This window comes from Pygocentrus nattereri, chromosome 11 (genome assembly GCF_015220715.1).
Source record: "Pygocentrus nattereri isolate fPygNat1 chromosome 11, fPygNat1.pri, whole genome shotgun sequence".
NCBI lineage: Eukaryota > Metazoa > Chordata > Actinopteri > Characiformes > Serrasalmidae > Pygocentrus > Pygocentrus nattereri.
In genome coordinates this window covers 40,692,132-40,711,338 of record NC_051221.1, presented here as the reverse complement: position 1 = coordinate 40,711,338, position 19,207 = coordinate 40,692,132, and the positions used below count along the sequence as shown (strand labels likewise).

The following is a 19,207-nucleotide window of genomic DNA, read 5'->3' as shown; positions in this document are numbered from 1 at the left end:
GACCACTTCGTGGCTGAGCTGCTGTCGTTCCCAATCGCTTCCCCTTTCTTATAATCCGACTGACAGTGGACTGTGGAATATTCAGTAGTGAGGAAATTTCACGACTGGACTTGCTGCACAGGTGGCGTCCGATCACGGTACCACGCTGGAATTCACTGAGCTCCTGAGAGCGACCCATTCAAATCCACAGTTAGACTGATCATCACCTTAAATATTCTCTAGTCACTCACCAAGCACATTGACAAAGGCATTGGCCAACAGGTAGCCGAACTCATTAGATGCATTGCACTGGTAGACAGCACTAGAGCCGGTCTGCACATCACTCAGGATAATGGTGTTGTCCTCTATTTTCCGACTAGGATCTTTGTGTGAATCTGTCAAAGAAAAATAAGCTATATAAATACATACATTCACTCCACCATCCTTCTCAACATAGCTTACTACTCCTGCTCATAGACAGAGATCACATTCTGACTGAAGGATACTCACTCTCAATGGGGACACCATTGACCAGCCAGGTGATGGTGGGTTTGGGGTTGCCCCCCACATGGCAGATGAGCATGCCCATCTCTTTGGGGGCAAGGACGAGGTTGCGGGGAGCGCTGATCCAAAATGGAGCCGCTGCGTGGGCAGATAGAATCAGAACAGAAATTAGACCTCTGCATTTAACCCATCCATGCAGTGAAACATCCACATACATGCACACTAGTGAACACACACACTAGGGGGCAGTGAGCACACTTGCCCGGAGCAGTGGGCAGCCCTATCCACGGCACCCGGGCAGCAGTTTGGGGTTAGGTGCCTTGCTCAATTTAACCCCTACACCATGTCCTAACAGCAAGCGAGCATTCAAAGGTAGTATCACATCACATCACATCACAAAGCCTTCAGGACATCTACACTGGAACAGTCAAGGGCGCTCCTCAAGTCAAAACGTAAACAAACCACAGACCTATCAGAAAAACGGGCTGTACCCTATTTTCTATTGTTATATATTATCTAAACCCATTTCATTGGGCTATTTTAGGTACATCTTTTTACAGTGCAATTGAAATAAAACTAAATAATAAATATTTTGATTAAATACAGCAACTGAAATGCACTATAAGTAGCCTATAGCAGATAATATTGATTATTTGGTGAACCAACTTACCTTGGCTAACCTGGCTAAATAATGCACTTACACACAGCATTTGCTTTTTCGTCACAGAGTGTAACGTCACTCTAATATTTGTGGTGTAAAAACTCTTTCTTGAATAGTTCTGACTTTCTGACCAAGAACAGGAATTTGGGGGAGACTATCATAAGCCATTAAACAATAGAAGAGAGAAAAAACTGAAGAGAAATACAACCCCAATTCTAATAAAGTTGGGACGTTGTGTAAAACATAAATAAATAACAGAATACGATTATTTGCAAATCTTTTTCAACCTGTATTCAGTTGAATAAACTACAAAGACGAGATATTTAATGTTCAAACGGATAAACTTTATTGTTTTTTGCAAATATTCACTCATTTTGAATTTGATGCCTGCAGCACGTTCCAGAGAAGTTGGGACAGGGGCGTGTTTCCCACTGTGTTACATCACCTTTCCTTTAACACTCAATAAGCGTTTGGGAACTGAGGACACTGATTGTTGAAGCTTTGTAGGTGGAATTCTTTTCCATTCTTGCTTAATGTACAGCTTCAGCTGCTCAGCAGTCCGGGGGTCTCCGCTGTCGTACTTTGAGCTTCATAATGCGCCACACATTTTCAATGGGAGACGGTCTGGACTGCAGGCAGGCCAGTCCAGTGCCCGCACTCTTTTACTACGAAGCCACGCTGTTGTAACATGTGCAGAATGTGGCTCGGCGTCGTCTTGCTGAAATAAGCAGGACGTCCCTGAAAAAGACGCTGCTTGGATGGCAGCAGATGTTGCTCCAAAACCTGCATGTACCTTTCAGCATTAATGGGGCCTTCACAGATGTGCAGGTTACCCCTGCCATGGGCACTAACAGCCCCCACACCATCAGAGATGCTGGCTTTTGAACTTTGTGCTGAAAACAATTAGGACAGTCCTTTTCCTCTTTGGCCCGGAGGACACGACGTCCATGATTTCCAGAAACAGTGTGAAATGTGGACGCGTCAGACCACAGGACCCTTTTCCACTCTGCGTCAGTCCATCTCAGATGAGCTCGGCCCAGAGAAGCCGGCGGCGTTTCTGGGTGGTGTTGATATCTGGCTTCGCTTTGCATGGCAGAGTTTTAACCTGCACTTGTAGATGGAGCGACGAACTGAGTTCACTGACAGTGGTTTTCCGAAGTGTTCCTGAGCCCATGTGGGAATATCCGTTACAGAATGATGTGGGTTTTTAATGCAGTGCTGCCTGAGGGATCGAAGGTCACGGGCATTCAGTGTTGGTTTTCTGCCTCGCCGCTTACCTGCAGAGATTTCTCCAGATTCTCTGAATCTTTTGATGATATTATGGACTGTAGATGATGAAATCCCTAAATTCCTTGCAGTTGCACGTTGAGAAATGTTGTTCTTAAACTGTTGGACTATTTGCTCACGCAGTTGTTCACAAAGTGGTGAACCTCGCCGTCCTTGCTTGTGAACGACTGAGCCTTTCAGGGATGCTCCCTTTATACCCAATCATGACACTCACCTGGTTCCAATTAACCTGTTCACCTGTGGAACGTTCCAAACAGATGTTTTTTGAGCATTCCTCGACTTTCCCAGTCTTTTGTTGGCCCTGTCCCAACTTCTTTGGAACGTGTTGCAGGCATCAAATTCAAAATGAGTGAATATTTGCGAAAAACAATAAAGTTTATCCATTTGAACATTAAATATCTCGTCTTTGTAGTGTATTCAGTTGAATATAGGTTGAAGGATTTGCAAATCATCGTATTCTGTTTTTATTTATGTTTTACACAACGTCCCAACTTTATTAGAATTGGGGTTGTAAAATGACCATAGCTGTGGTAGCACATGGGGAGAGGAGGAGAGGAAATATTTACTTGCAATTTGGTTCAATTCACTAAAGAAGCATAAAGAGTACATAAACTATCACAAACAATCTCCTCTCCTGACAATTCTACAATTCTGAAGCAAAATATCGGATTAATGGCTTTGGTTAAAATACATTTACTAAGCAAATCGTACTCAACCTGTCTAAACATTTCAGCTGAAATACAACATAAGGGGTTTTTTTATATTTAAAATATCAAAATCAGTCCAGAGCAGCACACACCTTTGACCACCACAGTGATGATGTGCTGAGCATTGCCTAAGCGATTCCTGGCCAAGCAGTGGTAGTCTCCTCCATCCGCCTCCATCACCTCAGTGATCTTCAGTGTCTTCTGGAAGTTATGGAAGGAAAAGCGGTCATTGGGCAGGTCCCCGTTCGCTTTAGTCCAGGAGATTTCTGGGGTCGGCCTGAAACGCAGAGGAAAAAAGGCAACTGGGTGAAAAAACTTCTTTATCTTGCAGTATCCCATCAATGTCATCGTCAGGGCTTGCACTTTTTGGTGTTTCAGTTCTGCACTTTTCTACATAATTAACTGCATCTGGAAAGTATTCACAGCGCTTCACTTTCCCACATTTTGTTATGTTATAGCCTTATTGCAAAATGGATTAATTTCATTTTTCCTCTCTATATTCTACGCACAATACCCATAATGACAAATTGAAAAAAGTCTGAATGTTTTGCAAATTTATCAAAAATAAAAAACAAAGAAAATGCTTCAATGACAAGGTACATGTACACAAGTACTCACAGCCTTTGCTCAATACATTGTTGAAGCACCTTTGGCAGCAATTACAGCCTCAAGTCTTTTTGAGTATGATGCTACAAGCTTGGCACACCTAGTTTTGGGAGTTCTCCTGAAGCCAGTCCTTTGTCTTCTTGGCTGTGTGCTTTGGGTCATTGTCCTGTTGGAAGATTCACCCCAGTCTGAGGTCCAGAACGCTCTGGAGTGGGTTTTCTTAAAGGACGTCTCTGTACATTGCTGCATTCATCTTTCCCTCGACCCTGACTAACAACCCCACAGCATGATGCTGCCACCACCATGCTTCACTATAAGGATGGTATTGGCCAGGTGATGAGCGGCTCCTGGTTTCCTCCTGACATGATGCTTGGAATTCAGGCCAAAGGGTTCAATCTTTGTTTCGTCAGACCAGAGAATTTTGTTTATCATGGTCTGAGAGCCCTTCGGGTGCCTTTTGGTAAAATCCAAGCGGGCTGTCTTGTGCCTTTTACTGAGGAGTGGCTTCCGTCTGGCCACTCTACCATACAGGCCTGATTGGTGGAGTGCTGCAGAAATCGTTGTCCTTCTGGAAGGTTCTCCTCTCTCCACAGAGCAATACTGAAGCTCTGTCAGAGTGACCTTTGGGTTCTTGGTCACCTCCCTGACTAAGGCCCTTCTACCCTGATCACTCTGATCGGCTGGGCGGCCAGCTCTAGGAAGAGTCCTGATGGTTCCAAACTTCTTCTATTTATGGATGGTGGAGGCCACTGTGCTCATTGGGACCTTCATCCATCCATCCATCCATTTTCTAAGCTGCTTATCCATCAGGGTCATGGGGGGTGCTGGAGCCTATCCCAGCAGTCTTCGGGCGAAAGGCAGGATACACCCTGGACAGGTCGCCAGTCCATCGCAGGGCAGTTAGGACCTTCAATGCTGCAGAAATATTTCTGTACCCTTCCCCAGATCTGTGCCTCGATACAATCCTGCCTTGGAGGTCTACAGACAATTCCTTGGACTTCATGGCTTGGTCTGTACACTGACATGTATGGGACCATATACAGACAGTTGTGTACCTTTCCAAATCATGTCCAATCAAATGGATTTACCACAGGTGGACTCCAATCAAGTTGTCAAAACAACTGAAGGGTGATGAGTGGAAACAGGATGCACCTGAGCTCGGTTTTGAGTGTCATGGGAAAGGCTGTGAATACTTATGTAAATTTTTTTTGTTTTTTTATTTTTAATAAATTTGCAAAACTTCAAACTAACTTTTTTACACTTTGTCATTATGGGGTATCGCCTGCGCTGTGAATAATTTCCAGATGCACTGTAGTTAGTATACGGTCCTTGGTTAACTGTTTGTTTTGATAAAATCTTGTCATAATTCATGACAATTTTCAAACCTATCTTTATCCCTTAGGTCTAAGCAAGTTGTTTGTGTTACTGTGTTTTTGAGACTGATTTGTGTAAATGAGCTCTGTTGTCAATGGTTGCTCACTCAAAAAGTAGTCCAGCCTGAAATGACCCTCATAGCTGAAAACGAACTGGTTTTGTGACATTGCAACAGACATTTGCAGCTGAGTGTCCATATACAGACTGTATGGACTGGAATGAATATAAAGTTTTGAAATTTTAACAATGTTTACAATGTACAGAAAGTCTTTAACTTACTGAACCACATATATGTATAATACTACTATAATAAAGACTGGCAGACACACATCACTGTCTCAGCCTCTGCTGCGCTGCTGTTGTCTGATGAACCACAAGTGTCCATCTAGCCTGAAATTCAGATCATTTAAAGTGTCCACTGATTTAAAAAATTCTGCATAATTAAATGGCCATGAATAAGTTTTAAAAAAGCAAAAAGCTTAAACCTAAAAGGGGAATTCCACCAATTTTCCAAAATATCTGCACAATTAAATGGACAACCTGTAAAATACGTCATTCTGAGTGGTTGGAAGTGAAATGCTTTGTTCTAGAGAAACTTAGAATTGTTTATTTATTTTATTTTATTTGTTTATTTGTGATATTGTTTTGATCCCACAACCGGGGAAATTCCATCTCTGCATTTAACCCATCCATGCAAGTGAAACCCCACACACACACTAGGGGGCAGTGAGCAAACTTGCCCGGAGCGGTGGGCAGCCCTATCCACGGCGCCCGGGGAGTAGTTGGGGGTTAGGTGTCTTGCTCAAGGACACCTCAGTCATGGACTGTCGGCGCTGGGGATTGAACGGGCAACCTTCCGGTCACAGGGCCAGATCCCTAACCTCCAGCCCACGACTGCCCACGACTGTTGTGGTGGTGATTGGAGCCAAGGAATTAAAGAGATAATGCTATGACGTCATGTTCCAAAGAAATTTTGTCGACGAACGACTTTGTACCTACATCTATCTACTGTTTCCTCGTTACAGTGGTCTACCACCCTCTCTTTCCAGATACTCACAGACCATCAGCGAAGCACTCCAGCTCTAGAGTTTCTCCTCTCAGGACCGAAACGGTGCTGCTGTCCCCTGATGGGTACATAAAGGAGGGTTTCCGCTCTCCTGCTGGACGATCTTAAATGAAGATGAAAGCCAGTCAGATATTAGACACAGCCGGAATATGTAGTCAGTACACGAATGAAGAAAAATGTATGAAAAATGTCATTATTACCAGCTACAGTACAGCTAAAGTACCTGGAACTGATGACTGTAAATCAAGAACAATGTACCTGACTGACTGGTAAACAACAGTAAAATAATACACTGTCGGTGTTTTCTCTGTCACTGTGACGGTAAAGCTTATTCCTGTAGCAAAAATTTAAAGGGGAATTCAACTGATTTTTCAAACTTTCTGTATAATTAAATCATTAAAATGTATATATAGTCACTCAGAGTGTTTTGATGTGAAATGCTCCGTTCTACAAAAATTCAGTTGGTATTTTTCCCAGTGGTTATGATAGGAACCAGACGTCTAAAGGGTTTAATACCTCTAAAAGCTCCAATACATTGCATGATGGCTGAGACATTGTTTTATGATAGTTTTGCTTTAAACTTTAAGCTAAAAGGTCCTTTTTCAAGCCATTCATGGGGGGGGGGGGTCTGTAGGGCAAAGCAGTACCCAAAGAAAAAAAGAAAATGTTTACACTGCTAATTTATCATCATTACACCTTAATCAACACATATAAACACTCAGACGACACATGTAGACTCACTGGTGGCTGGATAGCAAATATAATGGCTAGACATCGCAACCCCTGGTTTCTATCACCACTGTAAAGAGTCTGGTTTGTTGTGAATGGAGCACTTCAATGGAGCACTCTCTCTGACTGAATTCTGCAAGGATTTTGAGAAATTGGTGGAATTCCCCTTTAACTTTGACTTGTTGGAATGTGCCTTATATGTACAATCAAGTGAACCTCTTAACAGATAGCAGGCATTTCTGATTGGATGACATTATCCTTCCATTGCCTCTTTTTACATCACGTTTAAAAAGAGAATTGAAGGATTTAAGAAGAAGAAATCATGAAATGGGACAGATAATCACCTTTAATATTAAACCAAAGGTTGTACTGAGAACATTTCTTTCAAACACATAGACGAAGTTTAGTGGACAGTTATATTAGTATGTGACATAAATCTAGCATGTCATCTAAATATTAAGGGACACACTACACTAACACTGACTGATGAAAAAGGACCGGTTACTGCCATCACTTTAAGTCAAATATTCATTAATTTTAATTAATTAAGTTCAATCTATGTGACTTGTAATGTCAGCCGTAGTCTCTTTTTCATCCTTAAGTGACGGTGAAGAACGGTAGAGGTGTTGACATGATATTAATTCCGAGTGACTGGAACGTCAGAATCAGAGAGGATCTGATGTAGATTATCTGAAGACGATGATGAAGAGTGAGGAGTGGGCAGAGGTTTAAGGGGGCTGTGTTAATTAACTGGTTAGATGGAACTACAGAGTAGGAAGCAGGGTTCACTTGGACGAAGTCTGCTAGAACTCACCACCCAAAAAATCAGTGTCATTCAAATAAGCTGCCAAGACTGTCTCATTCATTGCATCAACTGAAATACAACAAGAAATCATAAGCATGCAAAGCTAACCGAACATAACAGAGTAAAATGAATACAGTGTATGAAAAATTAAAATAAAGGGGATCAAAGCCTGTTTTTTCAATATGGTGCTGTTATTGTTATCACCATTTCACCCACTCTCTACGTTTATGGCATTTGGCTGACGCTCTTATCCAGAGCGACTTACAATTTGATCATTTTACACAGGAAGGCCAAGGTGGTGTTGGGAGTCTTGCCCAAGGACTCTTATTGGTATAGCGTAGGGTGTTTGCCCAGGTGGGGATTGAACCCCAGTCTACAGTGTAGAAGGCAGAGGTGTTACCCACTACACTGTCCCTAGTTCCATTACAGTTGCTGCAGTAGTTCACTAAACCTCAGCTCATAACTCAAATCCACCTGTATCTTTATGAAGAAATATTCCATACGTTAATTAGAATTAGTCCAAAACTTTATTCATATGTATCCAAATACATAAACGTTTGAACACCTCTGGTCAAATGATATGTTTTGTTGATTTTCTTAAGTTAACGCATCCTCTATATGAGGCCTATCAGGACCACATTTAAATGTGGCCCTTTTCTGCACAAGTTCTGTTTGTTTTGAGTTGAACATTTTGGAAAAAACATAAAATGGCATATTCATTTTTCTCAGGCTATATTTTTGTTTAATGTGTTAAAGTCAAAGTATTTGTGCATTAAAATGTGCAGAGGTGTGCTTTCTTTAGACGATATGTAAGCTTAGTTTTTAATGACATCTGTACATAATTTAACAACTAATATAATATAATATAATATAATAGTCAATGTATTAATATTATTGTATGTTTTTTACTCGTATCAGTTTTGCCTGCAAATAAATAGTTAAACAAAAAGAGAAATGCTTCCAATATCATGCTACTTATGTTTTATCATGAGCTACTGGCATCTACAACCACACTGAAGCACAACGCTCTCAGATAAAGCAGAGGAACGTTCAACTTATTGATGAGATCTGACCCTGAAACTTTACTGATGTCCTGGAATAAAAGAAGCTACTCTTCTATAAAGGGATCTGAATTGGTGTCTTCAGCCGCGGCCCTAGCTGGGTGGAGAACCTCACCGTTCAGCACGTTGACTGTGATGGGCTGCTTCTGCTGGATGGTCTGAGTGTGTGGGAAGCGGGCGTAGCAGATATAGTCGTTTCTGGTGTCCTCCGCCAGCACATTAGAGAAGTACAGGTCCCCATTCAGCGCCTGAGACACACGACTGTTCTGAGGCAGCCGCTGGAAATCTGCAGAATGAGGCTCACGTTAAGAAGCAACCTTAACATTTGCGTGTTTCATTAGTGAATCTGAATTATAATATCCTTAATGCATTTAGCCGGACCTCATTCAGCACAGCAGCTAATTAGCAAGGCCTTCTTGAACTGATTGCAGAGCGTTAGATGAGGGTAAACAATGTTACTGGCCCAGAAGGTCCCCAGATTGACATGCACTCATAAACTATTGTCAAAGGTACTCAAAGGTGACGAATGTGAGCATGTTTTGAATGCTGTCTTGACTCACTGTTGTCCATCCAGAATATGATTGGTGGGGGGAGGCCAGCCGGAGGTCTGCAGTGCAAAATCAGCGACACGCCCACCTGTACTGTGATAGGCTCATTTCTTTCCTTCGACCACAAGGGGGACTCTGTGGAACAAAAGTCTCTTATTGAGAGAATCCTCATAATCTTTCAGCCCAACACGGTCTTTCCTGACAGGCTGAATACACGTGCTCGACATCGCTAACGGAAGCAAGTTCATATTAATCACTTACTGAATCAAGCAGATAAAGTTGCAGATTCAAAGGTGCGGATTCTAAACTTTTGATGTCATTATATATGATTAAAAGGGATTTTTTCACAATTTCCACATAATGGTTGAGGTGTTAATAAACTCGCTTAGAGTGGTTTGATGTCAAAAGTGGTGGAGATAGGAACCAGGGGTGACAATGTATACAACACAAGTACAGGCACTTTATTTATCACCCAAAATGACCAGTGAACCTACACCGTCTGAGTTTTATATGTAATGCTGATGATGCTAAAGTCATTTTCTACCGGGGGGGGGGGCTATATTTCTTTACAATGCCCTACATGTAGTTCTTCACCCTGCATGTAGGCCAGAGACTTATTTTAAACGTACCATGAAACTCAGGCATCTCAGGCGTCAGGCTGCATATTTATAAATATTTCATGTAACAGCTTTCCGTGAGGAGAAGCATTAAACTCTTCAGACGTCTGGTTCCTATCACCACCACTATGGACAATTCTGAAGCTTCTCCTAAACGGAGCATCTCACAGCGAAACATTCTGAATGACTGTGTTTGTATCTTAACCATGTAATTATGCCGACATTAGAATTTATATCAATCAAACAAAATGCAGGTCTGGTCTCATTCGTTTGAGTGCGGGTTATGTAGCGAGGTGGGCTCTTACTGGACTGTCGTATGACGATGTTGTTGGACACTGCAGTGCCGTGTTCATTTCGCGCCATGCACTGATACACGCCCTCATACGCCTCAGCCTTCTCCTCACTGATGTCTATCACCAGCGTGCCTGAGTTGGACCTGGTGATCACCTTATGGTCCTTTTCCACATCGAAATGAGTGCCATTGCGCGTCCACGAAAAGCTGCAAGATGAGAGGGATTCACAATAGTACAGTGTTACGAGGCCTGTGCATAAACTGGCCGTTAAAAAGATGGACATTTAGCTGTTCAAACAGCCTTTAACACAAATGTGAGCGTTTTCTTTGTTGTTTTGCAATAACATATTAAAGACTAACCACATTATTTTGATGCAGTGCTATGAAAAACTTTACCATATTGGGAATAACTCCGAATCCCACCAATTTTATACAGCACTCAAACCTTTCAGCTGTTTAAACCAGATTTGGGACAAATGACTCTTAGTATGTGTTTTTAACAGTAGAAAAGAAAAAAAAACTGAACTGTCAAATTATTATTATTATTAAGGAAGACTCTGAAAAACACGAAGCTGAGCTGTTTAGTAAATTGCTGCTTCATGTTTACAAATCTTTCCACATACACTGCCGTTCAAACGTTTTATATTAATTTGCATTTTTTTCAGTAACTTTAATAACTAACAATGCACAATTAAATATAAAATCTTAGAAAGTATACAGTGAACCACATTTTCAGATGTTTTATTCAATATTCAATATGTCAAAGATTTTTTGTTATCACATACTGTAACTTATATACTGTAATTATCTATTTACAGTAATTGTCAAGCTATCTACCTCAAGATTTGATATCTTGTTCTGGGTATTAATTTTATTGCAACATTCTTAATGCTATGCCGCTTTCTCGGTCATTTGAGAATCTGTGACACCCAAATTCATCAGAAAAATCGAAAAAATTTTCTATTTTTATTATTTTATTTTTATTTTATTATAACTTTTATTTACAGCTTCCTAGACTTTCAGAACTCCTAGAATGACATGATGGGCTGGTTCCACTGTCAGTTCCTAATGACACTGGTGGTTAACCTGACACAATAGACTTACAATTCAGCTAGTCCAGACCACTGGGAGACCTCACTTAGCCATATGTGTATTACTCATATAATTGATGACATCAACAAAAACCATCCTTTTAATTATTAATCTAATTATTGTCTTACTTCATTGAAACACTTCAAAAGAAGGCGGTGTCCCCAAACTTTGGATCTGTTGGTGAACTTGAACGTTACACTGTATACATTGCAATGAAACAGATTACAGTCAGTCATACTGGAGTCAGTAGGATTTCTGGCCAATACTGAGCTAATGTATAAACATGCATTTAAGCACAAGAAAGCTCAGATACACTATAAACGTTACATCCAAGTGAATATCTGAATTAATTTAGGGCTTAAAGCAGCTGCCCCCACCTCAAGTCGTGCAGACCGCTTGTGGATTGTACCCGAGTCTCGAACAGTGGACAGATATTAGGTGAAGCTACAGTTAGTCCTCCTTCTTATTGTCCATTCCCGTTCCACCTTAAATGATGTAGCAGTTACATTCAGGCACCTATACAAGCACCAGCATGTAACTGCTGCACTATTTAGGGTGAAATTGAACGTTGAGTAAGACGTTAACATCAGCTTTGTGAATCTGGTACTGGCTGACACAACAGGCACTCATTTATTTGCGTTTCTAATGTATTTTAAAATGTGAATCATGCAAAGACAGATAGAGCGGGAAATAGTGCCAAAAGCCAAAGCGGCACCAAGAAGAGAAGAATGAAAAAGCTCTTTAAGGAGGATGAGTACACATCCGAGCAGGTGGGCAGTAAAAAATGCTGACCTTAACTTACTTAGCTTGCACTAGTTTGTAGCACATTGACTGTCAAGATTATGTCACATTTCAGATAAAAGGTTTCAGCATTTCATATTTTATCACTAGCTCAGTGTAGCATATACATAATAAATAAGAGTATGGATTGATGATGGGGCAGTCATGGGCTGGATGTTAGGGATCTAGCCTCATGACCGGAAGGTCGCCGGTTCGATCCCCAGAGCCGACAGCGCATGACTGAGGTGTCCTTGAGCAAGACACCTAACCCCCAACTGCTCCCTGGGCGCTGTGGATTGGGCTGCCCACCGCTCCGGGCAAGTGTGCTCACTGCCCTCTAGTGTGTGTGTGTGCTCACTAGAGTGTATGTGGTGTTTCACTTCACAGATGGGTAAAATGCAGAGGTCAAATTTCCCCGTTGTGGGACTAATAAGGGTCACTTAATCTTAATGAAGAAGAGAATGTGCAGATCTTAGAAAAAGCTATTTCGCAAAATAAGGCAACACTGTGTGTGTGTGTGTGTGATGTCAGGACTTGCCCAAAGCCCCAACATATGAGGTTCAAATTCTAAACTGTCCTGTACTGTGGTTTTGTTCTAATTATAATCTGATCTCATCATTTGCAGTAAAATAAACAGAAATAAAAGGCTATTCAACCAAAAATGAAAGTAGAATGAAAGACTTCAGCCGCTGGGTTCTTGTGGAAGGGAGAAAAAGGCCCTCTTCTTCTATTGAGCTTCAGGTGGCAAGATGATCCCCAGACAAACACACATGCCAAGATCATCACAAAACACCCTTTTTTGTATCCTGTCTGGGGGCGATGAAATAATCACCCCTCCCGTTTACCCTGTCACATATCATCTTAGTCCCCATTATATCCTGACTCTGCACTTCTCTTGGACACCCTTATTTTCAATCATACATGAGAATGTTTTTTGTTTTTTTTCGTTTGTGGCTGTACCAAACCCGTTCCATCCTTTCGAGGCTCTTTAACTCTTGCTTTATTAACGGCCTCCAAAAACCCGGTTTCTGCAGGTTCTTATCGGCTTACTTCACTCACACACTTTTGGAGGTTAGCTCATCCTCGTTTTCAATGCTTGTAAAGTTTGAGGGACTCTCCCATGCTAAAACTCCCTAACATACACAAATCAAGGCCTATGCTCCGTGAGAGAATGAGTGTGCTTTTATTAATCAGCTGTGTCTGTGTGGTTATAATTCTTTCAATGCTTAAAGAAGTCATTTTAAGGAAACTTTTATTAAAACTCCACAGCGATAAAGGATCTTCAGTGACAGCACATGTCAAGAAACAGTCGCCGTGACGATGGTAACCATGGGATTCCAACTGACACCCACCTGGGATGCGGGTTCCCTTTTGCTTCACAGTGGATGACAATATTCTCTCGTGGGTCGATGATGTAATCCTTAGGGGATTGGTGGGTTATAGTGGGAGGCTGTGGCACTAGAGTGGAGAGAGTGAAGATTTATCAGAGAGGCAGACAGAAACACATTCACATCCACCCATTCACACATCCACCCATTCACACATCCACCCATCTGCACACTGGTACCTTCCACACAGCTGCCCCACCTTTGCGGAATCTGGTTCAGCACAAAACAGCACAAACCACAGCACACAGCATGCACCTAACTTAGGTCCAATTCTGCTACAACTAAGCAGCTGGCTGCAGTAAAACAAGAGGGACCGATAATCAAAATGCATACGACATGCAGTAAACTCACAGTTGTGACGTTTCACATGACGCAATGCGCTTTCTGAGCGTTTAAATGTTAGCATGCAACAGTTTCCTGACACTGATGGAAAGGTAAAAGAAAACCAGCAAGTCACACAACAGCATGCCCGTTCAAACCACTTCAAACAAAGCAAGAAAAGACTTCACACAGCAAACATCACAGCGACGGTGCTCAAACTTACATCCTTCCAGAACTTTAGCTTTATCAATTTGTCCACATGAAACAGAAAGATGACGAGCAGAGAGTGAGAGAGCTCAGCATTAGTTGCAAGAAAAGAAGAGAGAGTCACTACAAATGCCCTTACCCCCTGAAAGCAGGACATGCACCCCTCTCATGCAGTCCCCGTGCCTTTTCCCCATTTAAAACTGAACACACTAAGTTTGTACACAATCATATGCAAAAGTTCAAACAGCCCAGTCAAATAGAGGCTTTGGGAAGTTTCTATGTTAAAATAAAACACATCCTCTCAAAGGAACTTAATGTTACGTCTATTAATTTGCTGAGTTTAACACACAAATATCCATCCATTTTCTAAGCCGCTTCTCCGTCAGGGTCACGGGGGGGGGGGGTGCTGGAGCCTATCCCAGCAGTCATCGGGCGGAAGGCAGGATACACCCTGGACAGGTCGCCAGTCCATCACAGGGCAGACAGACAGTCACTCATGCCCAGGGGCAATTTAGCATGTCCAATTGGCCTGACTGCATGTCTTTGGACTGTGGGAGGAAACCCACGCAGACACGGGGAGAACATGCAAACCCCACACAGAGAGGACCCGGTCGCCCGGCTGGGGAATCGAACCCAGGCCCTCCTCACTGTGAGGCGACAGCGCTACCCACCACGCCACCGTGCCACACACACACTACAACCTTTTTTAATGCTTTCATTTTTTTTTTTTTTCTCAATATCGCTGTTGTTGGAACAAAACCTTGTATCTCCAAAATGATACATTTACAGGAGAAGGACTGTCTGTCAACAGAACCAAGTACTTTTGAGCCATTTCTTTTGGTCCATTTATCATAAAATACCCACAATATAAAGGCCAACAGGCATTTTCAAATTATGTCAAAAACTGAAGAAAAACAAAAGAGGAGACACAAAGTTTTGTCCCGGTGATGATGGCAAAGTGTTAAATTCAGCAAATAAGCAGTAATTGTGCATTAAAATGTGCGGAGGTGTGCTCTCTGTAGAGGATGTGTAACTAATTTTCACTTTGAAAATCAACAGGACATGTACTTTGCCTATATGACTGTATGTGTTTTGTATACAGTACTGCACAAAAGATAAGTGACGGCTTATCTTGGCAGTAGGAGCATTTTTCCAAGTAAAATCCAAAATAAAGACCATATTCACTTAGAATCAATACAAAGAAACATATAGGAAAACAAAGCAAAACTTTTTTGCACATTCAAAGTTTTAAAAGTTTCTTATGTTTAAATTACAAGCACTGGAAAAAAACGTTACTGACAAAAATGAGAGGCACTAGACTAGATGTTAAAACTTGACCAATGTTTCAAACCAATGTTTGATGATGTCTTTATTGTACACTGGAAGCGGAACGTGCAACATGAAGTTGTGGAAAAATATCTCTGCAGATTTTTCGGAAAAACTGAAAGTGGGTCTCCTGAAAATAATGGAAGCTGTAATAAAGGTAAAGGGTGGACAGACTGAATACTGCAACATCTGATATTATATTTAGTGTAGAAGGTTTAATGTAGTAGACTGTTCTCTGATGTTTTCACAGCGATATTCAGGAAAAATATCATGTATATGTTTTGGTCCACAATTTCACACTCCCTAAATGTACAACTGGTGTTTTTACATGACACCAGTAGTATAGTTATTACCCTGTAACAATCATATGGGTCTGTTTTTGTTATGTTTTCTATTTATTCTACATTTTGTTCTATAAATGCATTCTGTTCCTTTGAGACTACTTTAGCCAGTATAACAGAAGAGCCAATACCATGTATATGTGCCAAAGTATATGCACCCCTGGTTTACACATTTCTTTTAAATGAATTTAACACATTGTGTTCATATTTTTGTTAAGGTCAGCAAACAAACATAAATTGTACACTTTGCTAAATTAGATAAATGCCATGTTTAAGTTTGCTCCCTGTAGACTCTACAGTGTAGAGGATGCCTTAACTTACACTTTATTTCCAAAAGTATTCACAAGTCTGGCTTCACATGCATACGAACTGAGTGACATCCCAGTCTTAATCCATAGGGTTAGGAGTGTTTATGGGAATTTTTGACCGTTCTTCCAGAAGCGCATTTGTGAGGTCAGACACTGATGTTGGACGAGAAGGTCTGGCTCACAGTCTCCGCTCTAATTCATCCCAAAGGTGTTCTATGGGGTTGAGGTCAGGACTCTGTGCAGGCCAGTCAAGTTCTTCCACACCAAACTGGCTCATCCACGTCTTTATGGACCTGCTTTGTGCACTGGTGCGCAGTCATGCTGGAACAGGAAGGGGCCGTCCCCAAACTGTTCCCACAAAGTTGGGAACTGTCCATAAATCTCTTGGTGCTGAAGCTTTAAGAGTTCCTTTCACTGGAACTAAGGAGCCGAGCCCAACTCCTGAAAAACAACCCCACACCATGATCCCCCCTCCACCAAACTTTACACTCGGCACAATGCAGTCAGACAAGTACCGTCTCCTGGCAACCGCCAAACCCAGACTCGCCCATCAGATTGCCAGACGGAGAAGCGTTATTGGTCACTCCAGAGAACACGTCTCCACTGCTCTAGAGTCCAGTGGCGGCGCTTTACACCACTGCATTCCACGCTTTGCACTGCGCTTGGTGATGTAAGGCTTGGATGCAGCTGCTCGGCCATGGAAACCCATTCCATGAAGCTCTCTATTCTGTTCTTGAGCTGATCTGAAGGCCACATGAAGTTTGGAGGTCTGTAGTGATTGACTCTGCAGAAAGTCGGTGACCTCTGCGCACTATGCCCCTCAGCATCCGCTGACCGCTCTGTCACTTTACGTGGCCGACCACTTCGTGGCTGAGTTGCTGTCATTCCCAATCGCTTCCACTTTGTTATAATCCCACTGACAGTGGACTGTGGAATATTTAGTAGTGAGGAAATTTCACGACTGGACTTGCAGCACAGGTGGCGTCCGATCACGGCACCACGCTGGAATTCACTGAGCTCCTGAGAGCGACCCATTCTTTCACTAATGTCTGTAGAAGCAGTCTGCAGGCCTAGGGGCTCGGCTTTATACACCTGTGGCCATGGAAGTGACTGGAACATCTGAATTCTATGATTTGGATGGGTGACTGAATACTTTTGGAAATATAGTGTATTTTTTCGCAAAATCAACAACACGTAATTTGTTTTTGCATACAACTGTATGCTTAGTACACAGCTATACTGGTACTGCATAAATGAAACATTAGCTCAGAAAATGCAACAGAAACAACCAGACACACCTAACAATGAGACCGTTGGCATTTTATTGACTGAAGAAATCAGTTTAAGACAGTCAGGTGAATCTGATGTTCTCTCATCTTGTGAATACATTAAGTTCTACTACAAAAACCCTTGAATGCTTTGAAGGACATTATGGATGCTAGTGGTAATTTTGTTCAAGAAAAACACATAATCTAATTAAACTGACTCAAGATCTTACCATTTTCAGAAAAAAAAAACATTTTTGGGACGTGTATAGTGTCAACTTAATACTCACAGTCCAGAGGCACTTCTAAGGCAGAGGTCATGTGACCCAGCAGCAGCACCATCACCGCACATTCACAGAGCGTGAATCTTCTTTTCCAGTTCATGGTGGACATAATACAGGGAAATCCTTCCCCTCTGCGTCCAAGCAACGTAGCCCTGCTGTGCACACTCAGAGTGAGCACTCGCACATACAGGACGTCCACAATTCACCTACTGAACAGAGACAGAGGGGGGGGGGGGGGGAGAGGGGGGGGGGGGAGTGAGAGAGAGAGAGAGAGAGAGGGAGAGAGAGAGAGAGAGAGAGAGAGAGAGAGAGAGACATAGAGAGAGAGAGAGAGAGAGAGAGAGAGAGAGAGAGAGGGAGAGAGAGAGGGAAAGAGAGAGAGACAGAGAGAGAGGGAGAGAGAGAGAGAGAGGGAAAGAGAGAGAGAGAGAGACATAGAGAGAGAGAGAGAGAGAGAGAGAGAGAGAGAGAGAGGGAAAGAGAGAGAGACAGAGAGAGAGGGAGAGAGAGAGAGAGAGAGAGAGAGAGAGAGAGAGGGAGAGAGAGAGAGAGAGAGAGAGAGAGGGAGAGAGAGAGAGAGAGAGAGAGGGAGAGAGAGAGAGAGAGAGAGAGAGAGGGAAAGAGAGAGAGACAGAGAGAGAGGGAGAGAGAGAGAGAGAGGGAAAGAGAGAGAGAGAGAGAGAGAGAGAGAGAGAGAGACATAGAGAGAGAGAGAGAGAGAGAGAGAGAGAGAGAGAGAGAGGGAGAGAGAGAGGGAAAGAGAGAGAGACAGAGAGAGAGGGAGAGAGAGAGAGAGAGAGGGAAAGAGAGAGAGAGAGAGAGAGAGAGAGAGACATAGAGAGAGAGAGAGAGAGAGAGAGAGGGAGAGAGAGAGGGAAAGAGAGAGAGACAGAGAGAGAGGGAGAGAGAGAGAGAGAGAGAGAAGGTACCATTAGACACAAACAAGTCTATTACTCCACTGTAAAAGTTCCTCTATTATGCTGAATTGTGCTCTGACTGTTGACGTTCCACTAGAAACAGTGGTGGATGTTTAACAGTCTAGAAATCACTGTGAGGATCTTGGACATCATGATGTAACTCGAACTGTAGCTGTGCTTTAGTTGCATCATCATGACCCAAAATCAAGCCTGAACTCGCCAGCCTTAAGTTTTGATGCCATCTAAGCTTTTTTCTTACAGCTGTATGAGCTAAAAATAAGGGCTAAATAAAAGTTTTTAAAGTTTCTGATGATTAGGCCAAAGACTAAAGTGTAGAAAAGCTGTTCTTTTGCAGGTAACACCTGGACTTTTTTTTACAATAAATACAGTGTGAATAATATTTCCAGAGTATTATATGTACATACAGTATATATCTTTACTTTAAGATTTTTTAGTCCCACAACAAGGAAATTTCACCTCCGCATTTAACCTATACATGAAGTGACACACCACATACACATTAGTGAGCACACACACAGCACACTTGCCTGGAGCGGTGGGCAGCCCTATCTACAGTGCCCAGGAGGCAATTGGGGGTTAAGTGTCTTGCTCAAGGACACCTCAGTGATACTGTTGGCTCTGGGGATCAAACCAGCGACCTTCCGGTCACAAGGCCGGTTCCTAACCTCCAGCCCACGACTGCCCCTCCAGCCCATATTAAGTACAATTAAGTTGTACTTAA

The 19,207-nt window shown here is 42.3% G+C and overlaps 1 protein-coding gene across 28 annotated transcripts in view; it reads right to left on the bottom strand.

Annotated features, from left to right (window-relative positions):
• nrcama (neuronal cell adhesion molecule a) overlaps positions 1 to 19,207 on the bottom strand; it is a 118,789-nt gene that overhangs the window by 31,974 nt on the left and 67,608 nt on the right. For 14 of the 28 annotated variants that reach the window (XM_037542349.1, XM_037542348.1, XM_017706486.2 and 11 more), the window contains 11 exons: positions 17,555 to 17,757; positions 14,041 to 14,058; positions 13,461 to 13,566; positions 10,250 to 10,443; positions 9,340 to 9,462; positions 8,895 to 9,065; positions 7,728 to 7,787; positions 6,176 to 6,287; positions 3,231 to 3,415; positions 490 to 621; positions 231 to 374 (listed from right to left, as the gene is read on the bottom strand). In XM_037542349.1, the coding sequence (XP_037398246.1) occupies positions 231 to 374; positions 490 to 621; positions 3,231 to 3,415; positions 6,176 to 6,287; positions 7,728 to 7,787; positions 8,895 to 9,065; positions 9,340 to 9,462; positions 10,250 to 10,443; positions 13,461 to 13,566; positions 14,041 to 14,058; positions 17,555 to 17,657 (1,348 nt within the window). In that variant the 5' untranslated portion in view covers positions 17,658 to 17,757. The remainder of the gene's footprint in view (positions 1 to 230; positions 375 to 489; positions 622 to 3,230; positions 3,416 to 6,175; positions 6,288 to 7,727; positions 7,788 to 8,894; positions 9,066 to 9,339; positions 9,463 to 10,249; positions 10,444 to 13,460; positions 13,567 to 14,040; positions 14,059 to 17,554; positions 17,758 to 19,207) is intronic. The other 14 variants (XM_017706484.2, XM_037542358.1, XM_017706482.2 and 11 more) reach the window with 4 other exon arrangements.